We start from the raw sequence: 23,150 nt of genomic DNA, 5'->3' as shown, positions 1-23,150 counted from the left end.
GAGTAAGGTTGAACCGGATGCTGTTTCATTTGTGTTGAAATTTGAATCATTAACGGTTTTTGATCATTTTAATCAATACAAATAATGGTTTCACTATTAGTGTGCTGTGTGTGTGCGTTCTGGACAGGTCTCCTTGCCTCTCGAACGCTCTGTAATAAGAGAACTGACATGTGCAGACGCCTCGCAGCCTACGTCATTGCACATGAAGCTGCGCTCTCTTGAGTAATGTATTCGGAGAGTTCGAGAAATGGCTAGAAATCATGAGTGCTATTTTTTAGGCAATGGGGGCGGTATATATTCTGGTGAAGTACATTCAGATTCAAACATCGACTCAACGAGAATACTAAAGGGAAAAGAAAGCAAGAAAAGAGAAGAGATACGTTCATTCTCTACATTCATAAACTGTAAGTAAATGGGAATTCATTCAGGACCCTATTTTCATAATGGCTGTGACAGTTATAAACTTGATAGAATAAACAATGTTGCTATGTTGGTTGTGTGGACATAGCTGATTTAGCTATAACATTATGCCAGCATATTTGGTTAACTAATAAAGAAATAATATTATAATGATATAATATTAGAATAATATTCATTGGACAGACTATGCCTACATTCTTTTTTTTTGTAGCATATTATTATTTTATTATAATTAGTTATTTGTTCATTTGAAGAAAATCTGCTCTAATTCTGTGAAGATAACACAATATTATTCAGGAGTGTTCATAGAAAAAATTGAGGCCTGTTGTGAAAAGAGTTTCTCTGTAATAGATTAGCAGAAATGATTGTGTCTAACACTAATATATACATTTATATATATATATATATATATATATGTATATATGTATATAACACCAATATAAAACACAAACATTGACAACAGTGTTGTTTTCAGACCTGGGTTCAAATGCTAATTATTGTTTTTCAAGGACTTTAAAATACCAGTACATTTTGAAATATAAGTAGTTGAATATTGGAATGTGTTTGGAAATACATTTGGAAAGTATTACCATGTATTTGAAAATCCTCAAATACACAGAAAATAAGAATTAGAAATACTTAAATACGCATGTATTTGAACCCAGGTCTGGTTGTTATTCAAGTATATTTAGGCTAACATCTCTGTTGGTGGAGATTGTCATTACTTGCACCTAGGTTTTCGTAGAATAATATCAATTTCTAAAATATTATTTAATTCATTTGTAGGCAACTAACTCCAAACCATCAAGATGTCATCAGCTAAAGGCCCGTCTATCGGCATTGACCTGGGCACCACCTACTCCTGTGTGGGGGTGTTCCAGCATGGTAAAGTGGAGATCATCGCCAACGACCAGGGCAACAGGACTACACCCAGCTATGTGGCCTTCACAGACACTGAGAGACTTATCGGAGACGCAGCAAAGAACCAGGTGGCCATGAACCCCAACAACACCGTTTTCGATGCCAAACGCCTGATTGGCCGAAAGTTCAACGATCAGGTCGTGCAAGCCGACATGAAGCACTGACCCTTCAAGGTGGTCAGCGACGGAGGAAAGCCTAAAGTTCAGGTCGATTACAAAGGTGAGAACAAATGCTTCAACCCAGAGGAGATCTCCTCCATGGTCCTGGTGAAGATGAGGGAGATCGCTGAGGCTTACCTGGGCCAGAAGGTGTCCAATGCAGTCATCACAGTCCCTGCCTACTTCAACGATTCACAGAGACAGGCCACTGAGGACGCTGGAGTGATCGCTGGGCTGAATGTGCTGAGGATCATCAACGAGCCCACGGCGGCAGCCATCGCCTACGGCATGGACAAAGGCATGTCCAGGGAATGCAACGTCCTGATTTTTGACCTGGGTGGGGGCACCTTTGACGTGTCCATCCTGACCATCGAGGATGGGATCTTTGAGGTGAAGGCCACAGCTGGAGACACTCACCTGGGCGGGGAGGACTTTGACAACCGCCTGGTCAGTCACTTTGTGGAGGAGTTCAAGAGGAAACACAAGAAGGACATCAGCCAGAACAAGCGGGCTCTGAGGAGGCTGAGGACTGCCTGCGAGAGGGCCAAGAGAACACTGTCCTCCAGCTCCCAGGCCAGCATTGAGATTGACTCTCTTTTTGAGGGCATCGACTTCTACACCTCCATCACCAGGGCTCGTTTTGAGGAAATGTGTTCCGACCTCTTCAGGGGAACCCTGGAGCCTGTGGAGAAAGCCCTCGGGGATGCCAAGATGGACAAGGCCCAAATTCACGACGTCGTCCTGGTCGGTGGCTCCACCCGGATCCCCAAGGTCCAGAAGCTCCTGCAGGACTTTTTCAACGGCCGAGAGCTAAACAAGAGCATCAACCCAGACGAGGCGGTGGCCTACGGCGCTGCCATCCAGGCGGCCATCTTGTCTGGCGACAAGTCTGAGAACGTCCAGGACCTGCTGCTGCTGGATGTGGCTCCCCTGTCCCTGGGCATCGAAACCGCCGGAGGGGTCATGACCGCCCTGATCAAACCCAACACCACCATCCCATCCAAACAGACCCAGACCTTCACCACTTACTCCGACAACCAGCCCGGGGTCATGATCCAGGTCTACGAGGGAGAGAGAGCCATGACCAAGGACAACAACCTCCTGGGGAAGTTTGAGCTCTCTGGGATCCCCCCTGCCCCACGAGGAGTCCCTCAGATGGAGGTGACCTTTGACATCGACGCCAACGGCATTCTGAACGTATCAGCGGTGGACAAGAGCACGGGCAAAGAGAACAAGATCACCATCACCAACGACAAGGGCCGGCTCAGCAAAGAGGATATTGAGAGGATGGTGCAGGACGCTGACAGATACAAAGCTGAGGATGACGCACAGAGGGAGAAGATAGCTGCCAAGAACTCCCTGGAGTCGTACGCCTTCAATATGAAGAGCAGCGTGGAGGACGACAACATGAAAGGCAAGATCAGCCAGGAGGACAAAAAGAAAGTGGTGGACAGGTGCGACCAGACCATTTCCTGGTTGGAGAACAACCAGCTGGGCGACAAAGAGGAGTATGAGCATCAGCTAAAGGAGCTGGAGAAAGTATGCCAGCCTATCATTACCAAGCTGTACCAGCAGGGAGGGATGCCCACAGGTTGCTGTGGAGATCAGGCACGGACCAGCTCTGGTGACAGCTCCCAAGGCCCAACCATTGAAGAGATTGACTAAAGTGAGGGATTTTTATAAAGGACTTTTCAAAATGCATTAGTATCACTGCATACAATTTACTATTCAGGAAATACTTTGTACTTGTAAAAACACACTGTACATCTGTTGATTCATACCATATTGCATTGCTGGACATTGCAAATAAAATGTATTTAAATATGTTTCTAGGTCTGTTGGCTGTTTTCTTGAATTCCTTCTCATCATAACACATTGATTATTCACATTTTTTACACAATACCATGAAATATTGTAAACAAAACTTTGATAGACGGCTAAACCACCAGAGAGAACAAGTGAAGACACCTTAATGGCCACAATGTTTAGCTTATCAACTCTTTATTCTGCGATAACATCTGATACAATCACTATGGTCCTTCTTGGAAAAAGCGGCAGAAATACACTTCTGGCACATATAAAAAAAACAATTACAGGTCACATTTTTCCTTACTTTGTGCTTATTGGTGTCAAGCTCAAAGAACCAAATACTGTATATTTGACTGATTTTGAAGTATTTAAAGTGGAACTGACAGCATTTGAACTACTTTGTTTCATATCTGCAAACGGACAATCATAATATCAGTAAAACATATCAAATTCACAGTTTATGCTTCAAAACCAACTTTGTAAGAGGTTTTTTAAAAATAGGTTCTATTTGACTCAAAATTCCATGTTGTACAGTACGGTATTGTTGGCAGAATAGATGGATGCAGCTCAATGCATGATTAATATAATTCACCAATACATTTCTTGGTAGTCCAAAACATATTTCTATCAGGTTGTAAATTATGGCTGGCCTAGTACATTGTTTGCTGCCGCCACCCATTCGGGATGCAGTGTTTCAGTTTCAATGACTTCATATTTTGAACAAAAACGGACGACTGTAAATAAGGCTGGGAATGTCAATACAATGAAACTATAAGGTGCTCACAAATACAATTATTATTTAATTCAATGAAAAACATGTTTTAAGTTCAAATGTTACAACAACCTATCGCTAAGTTGTTGTTATTTGGTGATAAATACTTTTTGATTAGGGTCGCAGCATATTATGGACATCTGCAAGCGTAGCAGCAAAGGCTGGACAAATGATTTATCTATTTTGTTTTAAAACGTTAAGATGCTATATACAGCATATGAACATAAGTGGACATTATAAAGGGCCATGTTCTTTAGAATAAAACAATGGCCAGTTTGAGTCGCAGTTGCACGTTGTTTTGTAAAAGAAATAGCCTATGTCTGCCGATTTCTTTGGGTACATTGACTTCAATCATTCAAAACCAAGGAGCCTCGTGGTTCTCACCACATTCCATAGACTTACACAATAATTATGACTACAGCTGGAGGACATCCTCCAACCTATCAGAGCTCTTGCAGTATGAACTAATAAGTTTTCCATCCAAAGGATCTGATAATTAATTTAGTACTGAAAGCATAAGCTACAGCTAGCTAGCACTGCAGTGAGTAGTTGACTCAAAGAGAGAAAGGCAATAGTTGAAGCAGCATAGAGAGAAAGGGCTAGCTATATTTCATTAGATTTTTCCTTATTCTTAGTCTACCTTTCACTTAGCTATTGCAGCTAATTTATTCTACCCAAAGAACCTGACTCTAACAGAGAGGAATGCTATTTATGTTAGCTAGCTGGCTAAGGCTATCCAACACTGAAACTCTTCCAAGTCAATGTAAGCTTTTGGTTTTATAAATGTATGGGCACCGGGGCCCGCCGGTTTAACTGCTAAACTACTTGCTGTACACTGTAATGCGTGATTGTACACTTGGGAATGGATTGTGGGTTTACTAATGTGTTTGTTCTATTTGGTTTGTTTTACTATAACCTTGATGTGGTGACGATGTAGGTTGTGTAGCGGTTAGTGGTTATGGTGTGACGGTTTGGCAAGTAGTGGTTTTTGTGCCTAGTCACAGATAGCTGTTGTGTTGTGTACTGAAGTCCACAAGTGAAGGGAAAAGGTGTGAGGAGGAAAGCCTGTAGATGCGAGAATGAATTTTACAACAAGTAAAGTGATAATGCTCTACGTGGCTGCTAATGAAATTGAACTGTGTGTGGGTGATCAGGGGTGTATTCAATTTTAACAATTAATACTGGATATCTTAAATAGTCTGGCTTAAATACAACAAAAAGGATCTTCCCTGGAGGCACATTAACTTGTGGTGAGTTGCACATACCACTTGTGCAGTAGGCACTCAATTATCTTACAATACATGTCTATTATTCATTAATGAGAGAAAAAATGTATAGACTGACATATCGTGAACTGTTGAGGAACTGCAGTGTGGCCGATAGACTGAAATGTCGACTGAATACGGTTGAACCGGATGCTGTTTCATTTGTGTTGAAATTTGAATCATTAACGGTTTTTGATCATTTTAATCAATACAAATAATGGTTTCACTATTAGTGTGCTGTGTGTCTGCGTTCTGGACAGGTCTCCGCGCCTCTCGAACGCTCTGGAATAACGAGAACGTTTATTTGCATACGCCTCGCAGCATGCGTCATTGCACAGGAAGCTGCGCTCTCTTGAGCAATGTAGTCGGAGAGTTCGAGAAATGGCTAGAAATCATGAGTGCTATTTTCTAGGCAATGGGGATGGTATATATTCTGGTACATTCAGTACCAGTACATTCAGATTCAAACATCGACTCAACGAGAATACTAAAGGGAAAAGAAAGCAAGAAAAGAGAAGAGATACGTTCAACAGACCTCTACATTCATAAACTGTAAGTAAATGGGAATTAATTCAGGACCCTATTTTCATAATGGCTGTGACAGTTATAAACTTGATAGAATAAACAATGATGCTATGTTGGTTGTGTGGACATAGCTGATTTAGCTATAACATTATGCCAGAATATTTGGTTAACTAATAAAGAAATAATATTATAATGATATAATATTATAATAACATTCATTGGACAGACTATGCCTACATTCTTTTTGTAGCATATTATTATTTTATTATAATTAGTTATTTGTTCATTTTAAGAAAATCTGCTCTAATTCTGTGAAGATAACACAATATTATTCAGGAGTGTTCATAGAAAAAATTGAGGCCTGTTGTGAAAAGAGTTTCTCTGTAATAGATTAGCAGAAATGATTGTGTCTAACACTAATATATATATTTATATATATATATGTATATAACACAAACATTGACAACAGTGTTGTTTTCAGACCTGGGTTCAAATGCTTATTACTGTTTTTCAAGGACTTTAAAATACCAGTACATTTTGAAATATAAGTAGTTGAATATTGGAATGTGTTTGGAAATACATTTGGAAAGTATTACCATGTATTTGAAAATACTCAAATACACAGACAAGTGTATTTTAAAATTAAAATATGTAAATATTCCATGCATTTGAACCCATGATTGTTTGTTCCTAGGTGTATTTGAAATGTATTTGGAGATAAGTATTTGAAAATAGTTTAAAATAGTATTTAAATAAAATGATTTGAAAATACTTTAAATAGAAGTGGCCACATTGTTTAAAAAATCCTCAAATACACAGAAAATAAGAATTAGAAATACTTAAATACGCATGTATTTGAACCCAGGTCTGGTTGTTATTCAAGTATATTTAGGCTAACATCTCTGTTGGTGGAGATTGTCATTACTTGCACCTAGGTTTTCGTAGAATAATATCAATTTCTAAAATATTATTTAATTCATTTGTAGGCAACTAACTACAAACCATCAAGATGTCATCAGCTAAAGGCCCGTCTATCGGCATTGACCTGGGCACCACCTACTCCTGTGTGGGGGTGTTCCAGCATGGTAAAGTGGAGATCATCGCCAACGACCAGGGCAACAGGACCACACCCAGCTATGTGGCCTTCACAGACACTGAGAGACTTATTGGAGACGCAGCAAAGAACCAGGTGGCCATGAACCCCAACAACACCGTTTTCGATGCCAAACGCCTGATTGGCCGAAAGTTCAACGATCAGGTCGTGCAAGCCGACATGAAGCACTGGCCCTTCAAGGTGGTCAGCGACGGAGGAAAGCCTAAAGTTCAGGTCGATTACAAAGGTGAGAACAAATGCTTCAACCCAGAGGAGATCTCCTCCATGGTCCTGGTGAAGATGAGGGAGATCGCTGAGGCTTACCTGGGCCAGAAGGTGTCCAATGCAGTCATCACAGTCCCTGCCTACTTCAACGATTCACAGAGATAGGCCACTAAGGACGCTGGAGTGATCGCTGGGCTGAATGTGCTGAGGATCATCAACGAGCCCACGGCGGCAGCCATCGCCTACGGCATGGACAAAGGCATGTCCAGGGAACGCAACGTCCTGATTTTTGACCTGGGTGGGGGCACCTTTGACGTGTCCATCCTGACCATCGAGGATGGGATCTTTGAGGTGAAGGCCACAGCTGGAGACACTCACCTGGGCGGGGAGGACTTTGACAACCGCCTGGTCAGTCACTTTGTGGAGGAGTTCAAGAGGAAACACAAGAAGGACATCAGCCAGAACAAGCGGGCTCTGAGGAGGCTGAGGACAGCCTGCGAGAGGGCCAAGAGAACACTGTCCTCCAGCTCCCAGGCCAGCATTGAGATTGACTCTCTTTTTGAGGGCATCGACTTCTACACCTCCATCACCAGGGCTCGTTTTGAGGAAATGTGTTCCGACCTCTTCAGGGGAACCCTGGAGCCTGTGGAGAAAGCCCTCGGGGATGCCAAGATGGACAAGGCCCAAATTCACGACGTCGTCCTGGTCGGAGGCTCCACCCGGATCCCCAAGGTCCAGAAGCTCCTGCAGGACTTTTTCAACGTCCGAGAGCTAAACAAGAGCATCAACCCAGACGAGGCGGTGGCCTACGGCGCTGCCATCCAGGCGGCCATCTTGTCTGGCGACAAGTCTGAGAACGTCCAGGACCTGCTGCTGCTGGATGTGGCTCCCCTGTCCCTGGGCATCGAAACCGCCGGAGGGGTCATGACCGCCCTGATCAAACGCAACACCACCATCCCATCCAAACAGACCCAGACCTTCACCACTTACTCAGCCCGGGGTCATGATCCAGGTCTACGAGGGAGAGAGAGCCATGACCAAGGACAACAACCTCCTGGGGAAGTTTGAGCTCTCTGGGATCCCCCCTGCCCCACGAGGAGTCCCTCAGATCGAGGTGACCTTTGACATCGACGCCAACGGCATTCTGAACGTATCAGCGGTGGACAAGAGCACGGGCAAAGAGAACAAGATCACCATCACCAATGACAAGGGCCGGCTCAGCAAAGAGGATATTGAGAGGATGGTGCAGGACGCTGACAAATACAAAGCTGAGGATGACGCACAGAGGGAGAAGATAGCTGCCAAGAACTCCCTGGAGTCGTACGCCTTCAATATGAAGAGCAGCGTGGAGGACGACAACATGAAAGGCAAGATCAGCCAGGAGGACAAAAAGAAAGTGGTGGACAGGTGCGACCAGACCATTTCCTGGTTGGAGAACAACCAGCTGGGCGACAAAGAGGAGTATGAGCATCAGCTAAAGGAGCTGGAGAAAGTATGCCAGCCTATCATTACTAAGCTGTACCAGCAGGGAGGGATGCCCACAGGTTGCTGTGGAGATCAGGCACGGACCAGCTCTGGTGACAGCTCCCAAGGCCCAACCATTGAAGAGATTGACTAAAGTGAGGGATTTTTATAAAGGACTTTTCAAAATGCATTAGTATCACTGCATACAATTTACTATTCAGGAAATACTTTGTACTTGTAAAAACACACTGTACATCTGTTGCTTCATACCATATTGCATTGCTGGACATTGCAAATAAAATGTATTTAAATATGTTTCTAGGTCTGTTGGCTGTTTTCTTGAATTCCTTCTCATCATAACACATTGATTATTCACATTTTTTACACAATACCATGAAATATTGTAAACAAAACTTTGATAGACGGCTAAACCACCAGAGAGAACAAGTGAAGACACCTTAATGGCCACAATGTTTAGCTTATCAACTCTTTATTCTGCGATAACATCTGATACAATCACTATGGTCCTTCTTGGAAAAAGCGGCAGAAATACACTTCTGGCACATATAAAAAAAACAATTACAGGTCACATTTTTCCTTACTTTGTGCTTATTGGTGTCAAGCTCAAAGAACCAAATACTGTATATTTGACTGATTTTGAAGTATTTAAAGTGGAACTGACAGCATTTGAACTACTTTGTTTCATATCTGCAAACGGACAATCATAATATCAGTAAAACATATCAAATTCACAGTTTATGTTTCAAAACCAACTTTGTAAGAGGTTTTTTAAAAATAGGTTCTATTTGACTCAAAATTCCATGTTGTACAGTACGGTATTGTTGGCAGAATAGATGGATGCAGCTCAATGCATGATTAATATAATTCACCAATACATTTCTTGGTAGTCCAAAACATATTTCTATCAGGTTGTAAATTATGGCTGGCCTAGTACATTGTTTGCTGCCGCCACCCATTCAGGATGCAGTGTTTCAGTTTCAATGACTTCATATTTTGAACAAAAACGGACGACTGTAAATAAGGCTGGGAATGTCAATACAATGAAACTATAAGGTGTTCACCCATACAATTATTATTTAATTCAATGAAAAACATGTTTTAAGTTCAAATGTTACAACAACCTATCGCTAAGTTGTTGTTATTTGGTGATAAATACTTTTTGATTAGGGTCGCAGCATATTATGGACATCTGCAAGCGTAGCAGCAAAGGCTGGACAAATGATTTATCTATTTTGTTTTAAAACGTTAAGATGCTATATACAGCATATGAACATAAGTGGACATTATAAAGGGCCATATTCTTTAGAATAAAACAATGGCCAGTTTGAGTCGCAGTTGCACGTTGTTTTGTAAAAGAAATAGCCTATGTCTGGCGATTTCTTTGGGTACATTGACTTCAATCATTCAAAACCAAGGAGCCTCGTGGTTCTCACCACATTCCATAGACTTACACAATAATTATGACTACAGCTGGAGGACATCCTCCAACCTATCAGAGCTCTTGCAGTATGAACTAATAAGTTTTCCATCCAAAGGATCTGATAATGAATTTAGTACTGAAAGCATAAGCTACAGCTAGCTAGCACTGCAGTGAACAGTTGACTCAAAGAGAGAAAGGCAATAGTTGAAGCAGCATAGAGAGAGAGAGATAGCTATATTTCATTAGATGTTTTCTTCTTCTTAGTCTACCTTTCACTTAGCTATTGTAGCTAATTTATTCTACCCAAAGAACCTGACTCAAACAGAGAGAAATGCTATTTATGTTAGCTAGCTGGCTAAGGCTATCCAACACTGCAACTCTTCCAAGTCAATGTAAGCTTTTGGTTTTATAATTGTATGGGCACCGGCGCCCGCCGGTTTAACTGCTAAACTACTTGCTGTACACTGTAATGCGTGATTGTACACTTGGGAATGGATTGTGGGTTTACTAATGTGTTTGTTCTATTTTGGTTTGTTTTACTATAACCTTGATGTGGTGATGATGTAGGTTGTGTAGCGGTTAGTGGTTATGGTGTGACGGTTTGGCAAGGAGAGGTTTTTGTGCCTAGTCACAGATAGCTGTTGTGTTGTGTACTGAAGTCCACAAGTGAAGGGAAAAGGTGACAGGAGGAAAGCCTGTAGATGATAGAATGAATTTTACAACAAGTAAAGTGATAATTCTCTATGTGGCTGCTATGAAATTTAACTGTGTGTGGGTGATCAGGGGTGTATTCATTCTGCCGATTGTTTCTTAAACAGAACGAAATGGGGCGGGACCTACCTGAATTTATTTGTCCAATAGAAACTTTCGAAACGTTTTGCAACTATTTGGACTAAAGATTACACCCCAGATCAGCTAGATGCAGGCAAGAGTGTGCAAGATGGGATTGAATGTGTCTCTATGCCTGTCACCTTGATCCCTCCAATTTGTCTCTCGACCTGTGCACCTACGGTATAAACTTTCATTTCTAGGCTATAGGTTGTAGCAATCTCTTGATTGGTATGGGGAAAATTTGAGTATCATGTAGTAGCCTAAACCTATTGATGTGACATTGAGCTGGGTGAATGGGAATATGAATGACAGTCATCCAATATGCTATAATCGAAATAAGGCCATGGTAATAAAACGAATTCCTCCATAATCTTGAACGGCACTGCTGTGTATATAGTGTGAAGGGTGTCCTCATCTAGTAGTTGCATTCTGATATGGTAAGGCAACTTAAAGTGCGTGAAATCATAGTATTTTACTGTCAGCCATTGTTGCTCAATCAGACCAGGAGAGGAGGGAGATTAATGAGCCAATTGTCAACTGCAGATTATTAGGTGACCGTGATGGTTTGAAGGTCAAATTTGGAATTTAGCCAGGACAACGGGGTTAACACCCCTACTCTTACAATAAGTGCCATGGGATCTTTAATGACCTCAGAGAGTCAGGACACCCGTTTAACGTCCCATCCGAAAGACGGCACCCTACACAGGGCAATGTCCCCAATCACTACCCTGGGGCATTGAGATATTTATTTTTAGACCAGAGGAAAGAGTGCCTCCTACTGGCCCTCCAACACCCCTTCCAGCATCTGGTCTCCCATCTAGGGACTGACCAGGACCAACCTTGCTTAGCTTCAGAAGCAAGCCAGCAGTGGTATGAAGCGTGGTATGCTGCTGGCGAAATAAGGTATTTCTGTTTTTATTTTTTAAAAATATGAGACAATTTAAAAAAAAATGTTTTTGCTTTGTCATCATGAGGTATTGTGTGTTGACTGATGATGAAAAAAAATATTTCATACATTTTTAGAATAAGGCTGTAACGTAACAAATTGTGGAAAAAGTCAAGGGGTCTGAATACTTTCTGAATGCAATGCATATTAGCAAATACTTTAGCTACCATTTGTGTTTTTTGTAATTAAAATTCACAGGAGAATGTCACAAGGAGTTCACATTTGCTCAGCATTAACAAGATATCCTCATGATGGGGATATCATGGAGATATCTTGTTTTTGGTAAGCAAATGTGAACTGATAGGCCATCAGTACGGAATAGGGTAGACTAGAATGGTTTAGAACAGAATAACATTGACTAGAATAGAATAGAGAAGGATTAGCCAGTGTGTTCATCATTTGTCTTTCATTTAACAATTAATACTGGATATCTTAAATAGTCTGGCTTAAATACAACAAAAACGATCTTCCCTGGAGGTACATTAACCTGTGGTGAGTTGCACATACCACTTGTGCAGTAGGCACTCAATTATCTTACAATACATGTCTATTATTCATTAATGAGAGAAAAAATGTATAGACTGACATCTCGTGAACTGTTGATGAACTGCAGTGTGGCCGATAGACTGAAATGTTGACTGAATAAGGTTGAACCGGATGCTGTTTCATTTGTGTTGAAATTTGAATCATTAACGGTTTTTTATCATTTTAATCAATACAGATAATGGTTTCACTATTAGTGTGCTGTGTGTGTGCGTTCTGGACAGGTCTCCGCGCCTCTCGAACGCTCTGGAATAAGAGAACGTACATTTGCATACACCTCGCAGCCTACGTCATTGCACAGGAATGCTGCGCTCTCTTGAGCAATGTAGTCGGAGAGTTCGAGAAATGGCTAGAAATCATGAGTGCTATTTTTTAGGCAATGGGGAGGTATATACTCTGGTGAAGTACATTCAGATTCAAACATCGACTCAACGAGAATACTAAAGGGAAAAGAAAGCAAGATAAGAGAAGAGACACGTTCATTCTCTACATTCATAAACTGTAAGTAAATGGGAATTAATTCAGGACCCTATTTTCATAATGGCTGTGACAGTTATAAACTTGATAGAATAAACAATGATGCTATGTTGGTTGTGTGGACATAGCTGATTTAGCTATAACATTATGCCAGAATAGTTGGTTAACTAATAAAGAAATAATATTATAATGATATAATATTAGAATAATATTCATTGGACAGACTATGCCTACATTCTTTTTTTTTGTAGCATATTATTATTTTATTATAATTAGTTATTTGTTCATTTTAAGAAAATCTGCTCTAATTCTGTGAAGATAACACAATATTATTCAGGAGTGTTCATAGAAAAAATTGAGGCCTGTTGTGAAAAGAGTTTCTCTGTAATAGATTAGCAGAAATGATTGTGTCTAACACTAATATATATATATTTATATATATATGTATATATGTATATAACACTAATATATAACACAAACATTGACAACAGTGTTGTTTTCAGACCTGGGTTCAAATGCTAATTATTGTTTTTCAAGGACTTTAAAATACCAGTACATTTTGAAATATAAGTAGTTGAATATTGGAATGTGTTTGGAAGTACATTTGGAAAGTATTACCATGTATTTGAAAATACTCAAATACACAGACAAGTGTATTTCAAAATTAAAATATGAAAATATTCCATGCATTTGTGCCCAGGATTGTTTGTTCCTAGGTGCATTTGAAATGTATTTGGAGACAAGTATTTGAAATTAGTTTAAAATAGTATTTAAATAAAATGATTTGAAAATACTTTAAATAGAAGTGGCCACATTATTTGAAAATCCTCAAATACACAGAAAATAAGAATTAGAAATACTTAAATATGCAGGTATTTGAACCCAGGTCTGGTTGTTATTCAAGTATATTTAGGCTAACATCTCTGTTGGTGGAGATTGACATTACTTGCACCTAAGTTTTTGTAGAATAATATCAATTTCTAAAATATTATTTCATTCATTTGAAGGCAACTAACTCCAAACCATCAAGATGTCATCAGCTAAAGGCCCGTCTATCGGCATTGACCTGGGCACCACCTACTCCTGTGTGGGGGTGTTCCAGCATGGCAAAGTGGAGATCATCGCCAACGACCAGGGCAACAGGACCACACCCATTTATGTGGCCTTCACAGACACTGAGAGACTTATCGGAGACGCAGCAAAGAACCAGGTGGCCATGAACCCCAACAACACCGTTTTCGACGCCAAACGCCTGATTGGCCGAAAGTTCAACGATCAGGTCGTGCAAGCCGACATGAAGCACTGGCCCTTCAAGGTGGTCAGCGACGGAGGAAAGCCTAAAGTTCAGGTCGATTACAAAGGTGAGAACAAATGCTTCAACCCAGAGGAGATCTCCTCCATGGTCCTGGTGAAGATGAGGGAGATCGCTGAGGCTTACCTGGGCCAGAAGGTGTCCAATGCAGTCATCACAGTCCCTGCCTACTTCAACGATTCACAGAGACAGGCCACTAAGGACGCTGGAGTGATCGCTGGGCTGAATGTGCTGAGGATCATCAATGAGCCCACGGCGGCAGCCATCGCCTACGGCATGGACAAAGGCATGTCCAGGGAACGCAACGTCCTTATTTTTGACCTGGGTGGGGGCACCTTTGACGTGTCCATCCTGACCATTGAGGATGGGATCTTTGAGGTGAAGGCCACAGCTGGAGACACTCACCTGGGCGGGGAGGACTTTGACAACCGCCTGGTCACTCACTTTGTGGAGGAGTTCAAGAGGAAACACAAGAAGGACATCAGCCAGAACAAGCGGGCTCTGAGGAGGCTGAGGACAGCCTGCGAGAGGGCCAAGAGAACACTGTCCTCCAGCTCCCAGGCCAGCATTGAGATTGACTCTCTTTTTGAGGGCATCGACTTCTACACCTCCATCACCAGGGCTCGTTTTGAGGAAATGTGTTCCGACCTCTTCAGGGGAACCCTGGAGCCTGTGGAGAAAGCCCTCGGGGATGCCAAGATGGACAAGGCCCAAATTCACGACGTCGTCCTGGTCGGAGGCTCCACCCGGATCCCCAAGGTCCAGAAGCTCCTGCAGGACTTTTTCAACGGCCGAGAGCTAAACAAGAGCATCAACCCAGACGAGGCGGTGGCCTACGGCGCTGCCATCCAGGCGGCCATCTTGTCTGGCGACAAGTCTGAGAACGTCCAGGACCTGCTGCTGCTGGATGTGGCTCCCCTGTACCTGGGCATCGAAACCGCCGGAGGGGTCATGACCGCCCTGATCAAACTCAACACCACCATCCCATCCAAACAGACCCAGACCTTCACCACTTACTCCGACAACCAGCCCGGGGTCATGATCCAGGTCTACGAGGGAGAGAGAGCCATGACCAAGGACAACAACCTCCTGGGGAAGTTTGAGCTCTCTGGGATCCCCCCTGCCCCACGAGGAGTCCCTCAGATCGAGGTGACCTTTGACATCGACGCCAACGGCATTCTGAACGTATCAGCGGTGGACAAGAGCACGGGCAAAGAGAACAAGATCACCATCACCAACGACAAGGGCCGGCTCAGCAAAGAGGATATTGAGAGGATGGTGCAGGACGCTGACAAATACAAAGCTGAGGATGACGCACAGAGGGAGAAGATAGCTGCCAAGAACTCCCTGGAGTCGTACGCCTTCAATATGAAGAGCAGCGTGGAGGACGACAACATGAAAGGCAAGATCAGCCAGGAGGACAAAAAGAAAGTGGTGGACAGGTGCGACCAGACCATTTCCTGGTTGGAGAACAACCAGCTGGGCGACAAAGAGGAGTATGAGCATCAGCTAAAGGAGCTGGAGAAAGTATGCCAGCCTATCATTACCAAGCTGTACCAGCAGGGAGGGATGCCCACAGGTTGCTGTGGAGATCAGGCACGGACCAGCTCTGGTGACAGCTCCCAAGGCCCAACCATTGAAGAGATTGACTAAAGTGAGGGATTTTTATAAAGGACTTTTCAAAATGCATTAGTATCACTGCATACAATTTACTATTCAGGAAATACTTTGTACTTGTAAAAACACACTGTACATCTGTTGATTCATACCATATTGCATTGCTGGACATTGCAAATAAAATGTATTTAAATATGTTTCTAGGTCTGTTGGCTGTTTTCTTGAATTCCTTCTCATCATAACACATTGATTATTCACATTTTTTACACAATACCATGAAATATTGTAAACAAAACTTTGATAGACGGCTAAACCACCAGAGAGAACAAGTGAAGACACCTTAATGGCCACAATGTTTAGCTTATCAACTCTTTATTCTGCGATAACATCTGATACAATCACTATGGTCCTTCTTGGAAAAAGCGTCAGAAATACACTTCTGGCACATATAAAAAAAACAATTACAGGTCACATTTTTCCTTACTTTGTGCTTATTGGTGTCAAGCTCAAAGAACCAAATACTGTATATTTGACTGATTTTGAAGTATTTAAAGTGGAACTGACAGCATTTGAACTACTTTGTTTCATATCTGCAAACGGACAATCATAATATCAGTAAAACATATCAAATTCACAGTTTATGCTTCAAAACCAACTTTGTAAGAGGTTTTTTAAAAATAGGTTCTATTTGACTCAAAATTCCATGTTGTACAGTACGGTATTGTTGGCAGAATAGATGGATGCAGCTCAATGCATGATTAATATAATTCACCAATACATTTCTTGGTAGTCCAAAACATATTTCTATCAGGTTGTAAATTATGGCTGGCCTAGTACATTGTTTGCTGCCGCCACCCATTCGGGATGCAGTGTTTCAGTTTCAATGACTTCATATTTTGAACAAAAACGGACGACTGTAAATAAGGCTGGGAATGTCAATACAATGAAACTATAAGGTGCTCACAAATACAATTATTATTTAATTCAATGAAAAACATGTTTTAAGTTCAAATGTTACAACAACCTATCGCTAAGTTGTTGTTATTTGGTGATAAATACTTTTTGATTAGGGTCGCAGCATATTATGGACATCTGCAAGCGTAGCAGCAAAGGCTGGACAAATGATTTATCTATTTTGTTTTAAAACGTTAAGATGCTATATACAGCATATGAACATAAGTGGACATTATAAAGGGCCATATTCTTTAGAATAAAACAATGGCCAGTTTGAGTCGCAGTTGCACGTTGTTTTGTAAAAGAAATAGCCTATGTCTGGCGATTTCTTTGGGTACATTGACTTCAATCATTCAAAACCAAGGAGCCTCGTGGTTCTCACCACATTCCATAGACTTACACAATAATTATGACTACAGCTGGAGGACATCCTCCAACCTATCAGAGCTCTTGCAGTATGAACTAATAAGTTTTCCATCCAAAGGATCTGATAATTAATTTAGTACTGAAAGCATAAGCTACAGCTAGCTAGCACTGCAGTGAGTAGTTGACTCAAAGAGAGAAAGGCAATAGTTGAAGCAGCATAGAGAGAAAGGGCTAGCTATATTTCATTAGATTTTTCCTTATTCTTAGTCTACCTTTCACTTAGCTATTGCAGCTAATTTATTCTACCCAAAGAACCTGACTCAAACAGAGAGGAATGCTATTTATGTTAGCTAGCTGGCTAAGGCTATCCAACACTGAAACTCTTCCAAGTCAATGTAAGCTTTTGGTTTTATAAATGTATGGGCACCGGGGCCCGCCGGTTTAACTGCTAAACTACTTGCTGTACACTGTAATGCGTGATTGTACACTTGGGAATGGATTGTGGGTTTACTAATGTGTTTGTTCTATTTTGGTTTGTTTTACTATAACCTTGATGTGGTGACGATGTAGGTTGTGTAGCGGTTAGTGGTTATGGTGTGACGGTTTGGCAAGGAGAGGTTTTTGTGCCTAGTCACAGATAGCTGTTGTGTTGTGTACTGAAGTCCACAAGTGAAGGGAAAAGGTGTGAGGAGGAAAGCCTGTAGATGCGAGAATGAATTTTACAACAAGTAAAGTGATAATGCTCTACGTGGCTGCTAATGAAATTGAACTGTGTGTGGGTGATCAGGGGTGTATTCATTCTGCCGATTGTTTCTTAAACAGAACGAAATGGGGCGGGACCGAAATAATCGAAATAAGGCCATGGTAATAAAACGAAATCCTCCATAATCTTGAACGGCACTGCTGTGTATATAGTTTGAAGGGTGTCCTCATCTTGTAGTTGCATTCTGATATGGTAAGGCAACTTAAAGTGCGTGAAATCATAGTATTTTACTGTAAGCCATTGTTACCATTAATGCTCAATCAGACCACCAGAGGCCATCTTTGAGCACATCTACACTCATAAGTATCCAGGGCTGAATACTTATGTACATTTTGTATTTATTTTTTATTTATCTGTTATTTTACCAGGTAAGTTGACTGAGAACACATTCTCATTTGCAGCAACGACCTGGGGAATAGTTACAGGGGGGAGGAGGGGGATGAATGAGCCAATTGTCAACTGTGGATTATTAGGCGACCGTGATGGTTTGAAGGTCAAATTGGGAATTTAGCCAGGACACCGGGGTTAACACCCCTACTCTTACAATAAGTGCCATGGGATCTTTAATGACCTCAGAGAGTCAGGACACCCGTTTAACGTCCCATCCGAAAGACGGCACCCTACACAGGGCAATGTCCCCAATCACTGCCCTGGGGCATTAAGATTTAAAAAAATTAGACCAGGGGAAAGAGTGGGTCCTACTGGCCCTCCAACACCAGTTCCAGCAGCATCTGGTCTCCCATCTAGGGACTGACCAGGACCAACCCTGCTTAGCTTCAGAAGAAAGCCAGCAGTGGTATGCAGGGTGGTAAGCTGCTGGCGAAATAAGGTATTTCTGTTTTTATTTTTAATAAATATGAGACAATTAAAAAAAAAGTTTTTGCTTTGTCATTATGAGGTATTGACTGTTGACTGATGATGAAAAAAATAATTTCATACATTTTTAGAATAAGGCTGTAACGTAACAAATTGTGGAAAAAGTCAAGGGGTCTGAATACTTTACCAATGCAATGCATATTAGCAAATACTTTAGCTACCATTTGTGTTTTTTGTAATTAAAATTCACAGGAGAATGTCACAAGGAGTTCACATTTGCTTAGCATTAACAAGATATCCTCATGATGGGGATATCATGGAGATACCTTGTTTTTGGTAAGCAAATGTGAACTGATAGGCCATCAGTACGGAATAGGGTACTCTAGAATGGTTTAGAACAGAATAACATTGACTAAAATAGAATAGAGAAGGATTAGCCAGTGTGTTCATCATTTGTCTTTCATTTAACAATTAATACTGGATATCTTAAATAGTCTGGCTTAAATACAACAAAAAGGATCTTCCCTGGAGGTACATTAACCTGTGGTGAGTTGCACATACCACTTGTGCAGTAGGCACTCAATTATCTTACAATACATGTCTATTATTCATTAATGAGAGAAAAAATGTATAGACTGACATCTCGTGAACTGTTGATGAACTGCAGTGTGGCCGATAGACTGAAATGTCGACTGAATACGGTTGAACCGGATGCTGTTTCATTTGTGTTGAAATTTGAATCATTAACGGTTTTTGATCATTTTAATCAATACAAATAATGGTTTCACTATTAGTGTGCTGTGTGTCTGCGTTCTGGACAGGTCTCCGCGCCTCTCGAACGCTCTGGAATAACGAGAACGTTTATTTGCATACGCCTCGCAGCATGCGTCATTGCACAGGAATGCTGCGCTCTCTTGAGCAATGTAGTCGGAGAGTTCGAGAAATGGCTAGAAATCATGAGTGCTATTTTCTAGGCAATGGGGATGGTATATATTCTGGTACATTCAGTACCAGTACATTCAGATTCAAACATCGACTCAACGAGAATACTAAAGGGAAAAGAAAGCAAGAAAAGAGAAGAGATACGTTCAACAGACCTCTACATTCATAAACTGTAAGTAAATGGGAATTAATTCAGGACCCTATTTTCATAACGGCTGTGACAGTTATAAACTTGATAGAATAAACAATGATGCTATGTTGGTTGTGTGGACATAGCTGATTTAGCTATAACATTATGCCAGAATATTTGGTTAACTAATAAAGAAATAATATTATAATGATATAATATTATAATAACATTCATTGGACAGACTATGCCTACATTCTTTTTGTAGCATATTATTATTTTATTATAATTAGTTATTTGTTCATTTTAAGAAAATCTGCTCTAATTCTGTGAAGATAACACAATATTATTCAGGAGTGTTCATAGAAAAAATTGAGGCCTGTTGTGAAAAGAGTTTCTCTGTAATAGATTAGCAGAAATGATTGTGTCTAACACTAATATATATATTTATATATATATATGTATATAACACAAACATTGACAACAGTGTTGTTTTCAGACCTGGGTTCAAATGCTTATTACTGTTTTTCAAGGACTTTAAAATACCAGTACATTTTGAAATATAAGTAGTTGAATATTGGAATGTGTTTGGAAATACATTTGGAAAGTATTACCATGTATTTGAAAATACTCAAATACACAGACAAGTGTATTTTAAAATTAAAATATGTAAATATTCCATGCATTTGAACCCATGATTGTTTGTTCCTAGGTGTATTTGAAATGTATTTGGAGATAAGTATTTGAAAATAGTTTAAAATAGTATTTAAATAAAATGATTTGAAAATACTTTAAATAGAAGTGGCCACATTGTTTAAAAAATCCTCAAATACACAGAAAATAAGAATTAGAAATACTTAAATACGCATGTATTTGAACCCAGGTCTGGTTGTTATTCAAGTATATTTAGGCTAACATCTCTGTTGGTGGAGATTGTCATTACTTGCACCTAGGTTTTCGTAGAATAATATCAATTTCTAAAATATTATTTAATTCATTTGTAGGCAACTAACTACAAACCATCAAGATGTCATCAGCTAAAGGCCCGTCTATCGGCATTGACCTGGGCACCACCTACTCCTGTGTGGGGGTGTTCCAGCATGGTAAAGTGGAGATCATCGCCAACGACCAGGGCAACAGGACCACACCCAGCTATGTGGCCTTCACAGACACTGAGAGACTTATCGGAGACGCAGCAAAGAACCAGGTGGCCATGAACCCCAACAACACCGTTTTCGATGCCAAACGCCTGATTGGCCGAAAGTTCAACGATCAGGTCGTGCAAGCCGACATGAAGCACTGGCCCTTCAAGGTGGTCAGCGACGGAGGAAAGCCTAAAGTTCAGGTCGATTACAAAGGTGAGAACAAATGCTTCAACCCAGAGGAGATCTCCTCCATGGTCCTGGTGAAGATGAGGGAGATCGCTGAGGCTTACCTGGGCCAGAAGGTGTCCAATGCAGTCATCACAGTCCCTGCCTACTTCAACGATTCACAGAGATAGGCCACTAAGGACGCTGGAGTGATCGCTGGGCTGAATGTGCTGAGGATCATCAACGAGCCCACGGCGGCAGCCATCGCCTACGGCATGGACAAAGGCATGTCCAGGGAACGCAACGTCCTGATTTTTGACCTGGGTGGGGAAACCTTTGACGTGTCCATCCTGACCATCGAGGATGGGATCTTTGAGGTGAAGGCCACAGCTGGAGACACTCACCTGGGCGGGGAGGACTTTGACAACCGCCTGGTCAGTCACTTTGTGGAGGAGTTCAAGAGGAAACACAAGAAGGACATCAGCCAGAACAAGCGGGCTCTGAGGAGGCTGAGGACAGCCTGCGAGAGGGCCAAGAGAACACTGTCCTCCAGCTCCCAGGCCAGCATTGAGATTGACTCTCTTTTTGAGGGCATCGACTTCTACACCTCCATCACCAGGGCTCGTTTTGAGGAAATGTGTTCCGACCTCTTCAGGGGAACCCTGGAGCCTGTGGAGAAAGCCCTCGGGGATGCCAAGATGGACAAGGCCCAAATTCACGACGTCGTCCTGGTCGGAGGCTCCACCCGGATCCCCAAGGTCCAGAAGCTCCTGCAGGACTTTTTCAACGGCCGAGAGCTAAACAAGAGCATCAACCCAGACGAGGCGGTGGCCTACGGCGCTGCCATCCAGGCGGCCATCTTGTCTGGCGACAAGTCTGAGAACGTCCAGGACCTGCTGCTGCTGGATGTGGCTCCCCTGTCCCTGGGCATCGAAACCGCCGGAGGGGTCATGACCGCCCTGATCAAACTCAACACCACCATCCCATCCAAACAGACCCAGACCTTCACCACTTACTCCGACAACCAGCCCGGGGTCATGATCCAGGTCTACGAGGGAGAGAGAGCCATGACCAAGGACAACAACCTCCTGGGGAAGTTTGAGCTCTCTGGGATCCCCCCTGCCCCACGAGGAGTCCCTCAGATCGAGGTGACCTTTGACATCGACGCCAACGGCATTCTGAACGTATCAGCGGTGGACAAGAGCACGGGCAAAGAGAACAAGATCACCATCACCAACGACAAGGGCCGGCTCAGCAAAGAGGATATTGAGAGGATGGTGCAGGACGCTGACAAATACAAAGCTGAGGATGACGCACAGAGGGAGAAGATAGCTGCCAAGAACTCCCTGGAGTCGTACGCCTTCAATATGAAGAGCAGCGTGGAGGACGACAACATGAAAGGCAAGATCAGCCAGGAGGACAAAAAGAAAGTGGTGGACAGGTGCGACCAGACCATTTCCTGGTTGGAGAACAACCAGCTGGGCGACAAAGAGGAGTATGAGCATCAGCTAAAGGAGCTGGAGAAAGTATGCCAGCCTATCATTACCAAGCTGTACCAGCAGGGAGGGATGCCCACAGGTTGCTGTGGAGATCAGGCACGGACCAGCTCTGGTGACAGCTCCCAAGGCCCAACCATTGAAGAGATTGACTAAAGTGAGGGATTTTTATAAAGGACTTTTCAAAATGCATTAGTATCACTGCATACAATTTACTATTCAGGAAATACTTTGTACTTGTAAAAACACACTGTACATCTGTTGATTCATACCATATTGCATTGCTGGACATTGCAAATAAAATGTATTTAAATATGTTTCTAGGTCTGTTGGCTGTTTTCTTGAATTCCTTCTCATCATAACACATTGATTATTCACATTTTTTACACAATACCATGAAATATTGTAAACAAAACTTTGATAGACGGCTAAACCACCAGAGAGAACAAGTGAAGACACCTTAATGGCCACAATGTTTAGCTTATCAACTCTTTATTCTGCGATAACATCTGATACAATCACTATGGTCCTTCTTGGAAAAAGAGGCAGAAATACAC

At 41.9% G+C, this 23,150-nt stretch overlaps 1 protein-coding gene and 3 pseudogenes across 1 annotated transcript; all 4 read left to right on the top strand.

Annotated features, from left to right (window-relative positions):
• The first annotated feature begins 214 nt into the window (after nucleotides 1-214).
• LOC118938278 lies at nucleotides 215-3,325 on the top strand (annotated as a pseudogene).
• Nucleotides 3,326-5,656: 2,331 nt separating this feature from the next.
• LOC118938284 lies at nucleotides 5,657-8,967 on the top strand (annotated as a pseudogene).
• A 3,848-nt stretch (nucleotides 8,968-12,815) lies between these two features.
• On the top strand, nucleotides 12,816-16,016 carry LOC118938283 (heat shock 70 kDa protein-like). Its single transcript, XM_036940950.1, has 2 exons — nucleotides 12,816-12,914; nucleotides 13,898-16,016. The coding sequence occupies exon 2, from the start codon at nucleotides 13,921-13,923 to the stop codon at nucleotides 15,853-15,855; it is 1,935 nt and encodes a 644-aa protein (XP_036796845.1). The 5' UTR covers nucleotides 12,816-12,914; nucleotides 13,898-13,920; the 3' UTR covers nucleotides 15,856-16,016.
• A 3,565-nt stretch (nucleotides 16,017-19,581) lies between these two features.
• LOC110486257 lies at nucleotides 19,582-22,910 on the top strand (annotated as a pseudogene).
• The last annotated feature ends 240 nt before the right edge of the window (nucleotides 22,911-23,150 follow it).

The sequence above is a fragment of the Oncorhynchus mykiss genome, chromosome 13 (assembly GCF_013265735.2).
Source record: "Oncorhynchus mykiss isolate Arlee chromosome 13, USDA_OmykA_1.1, whole genome shotgun sequence".
Lineage (NCBI taxonomy): Eukaryota > Metazoa > Chordata > Actinopteri > Salmoniformes > Salmonidae > Oncorhynchus > Oncorhynchus mykiss.
The sequence above is the reverse complement of the archived record's forward strand: the minus strand, read 5'-3'. Positions and strand labels throughout refer to the sequence as shown.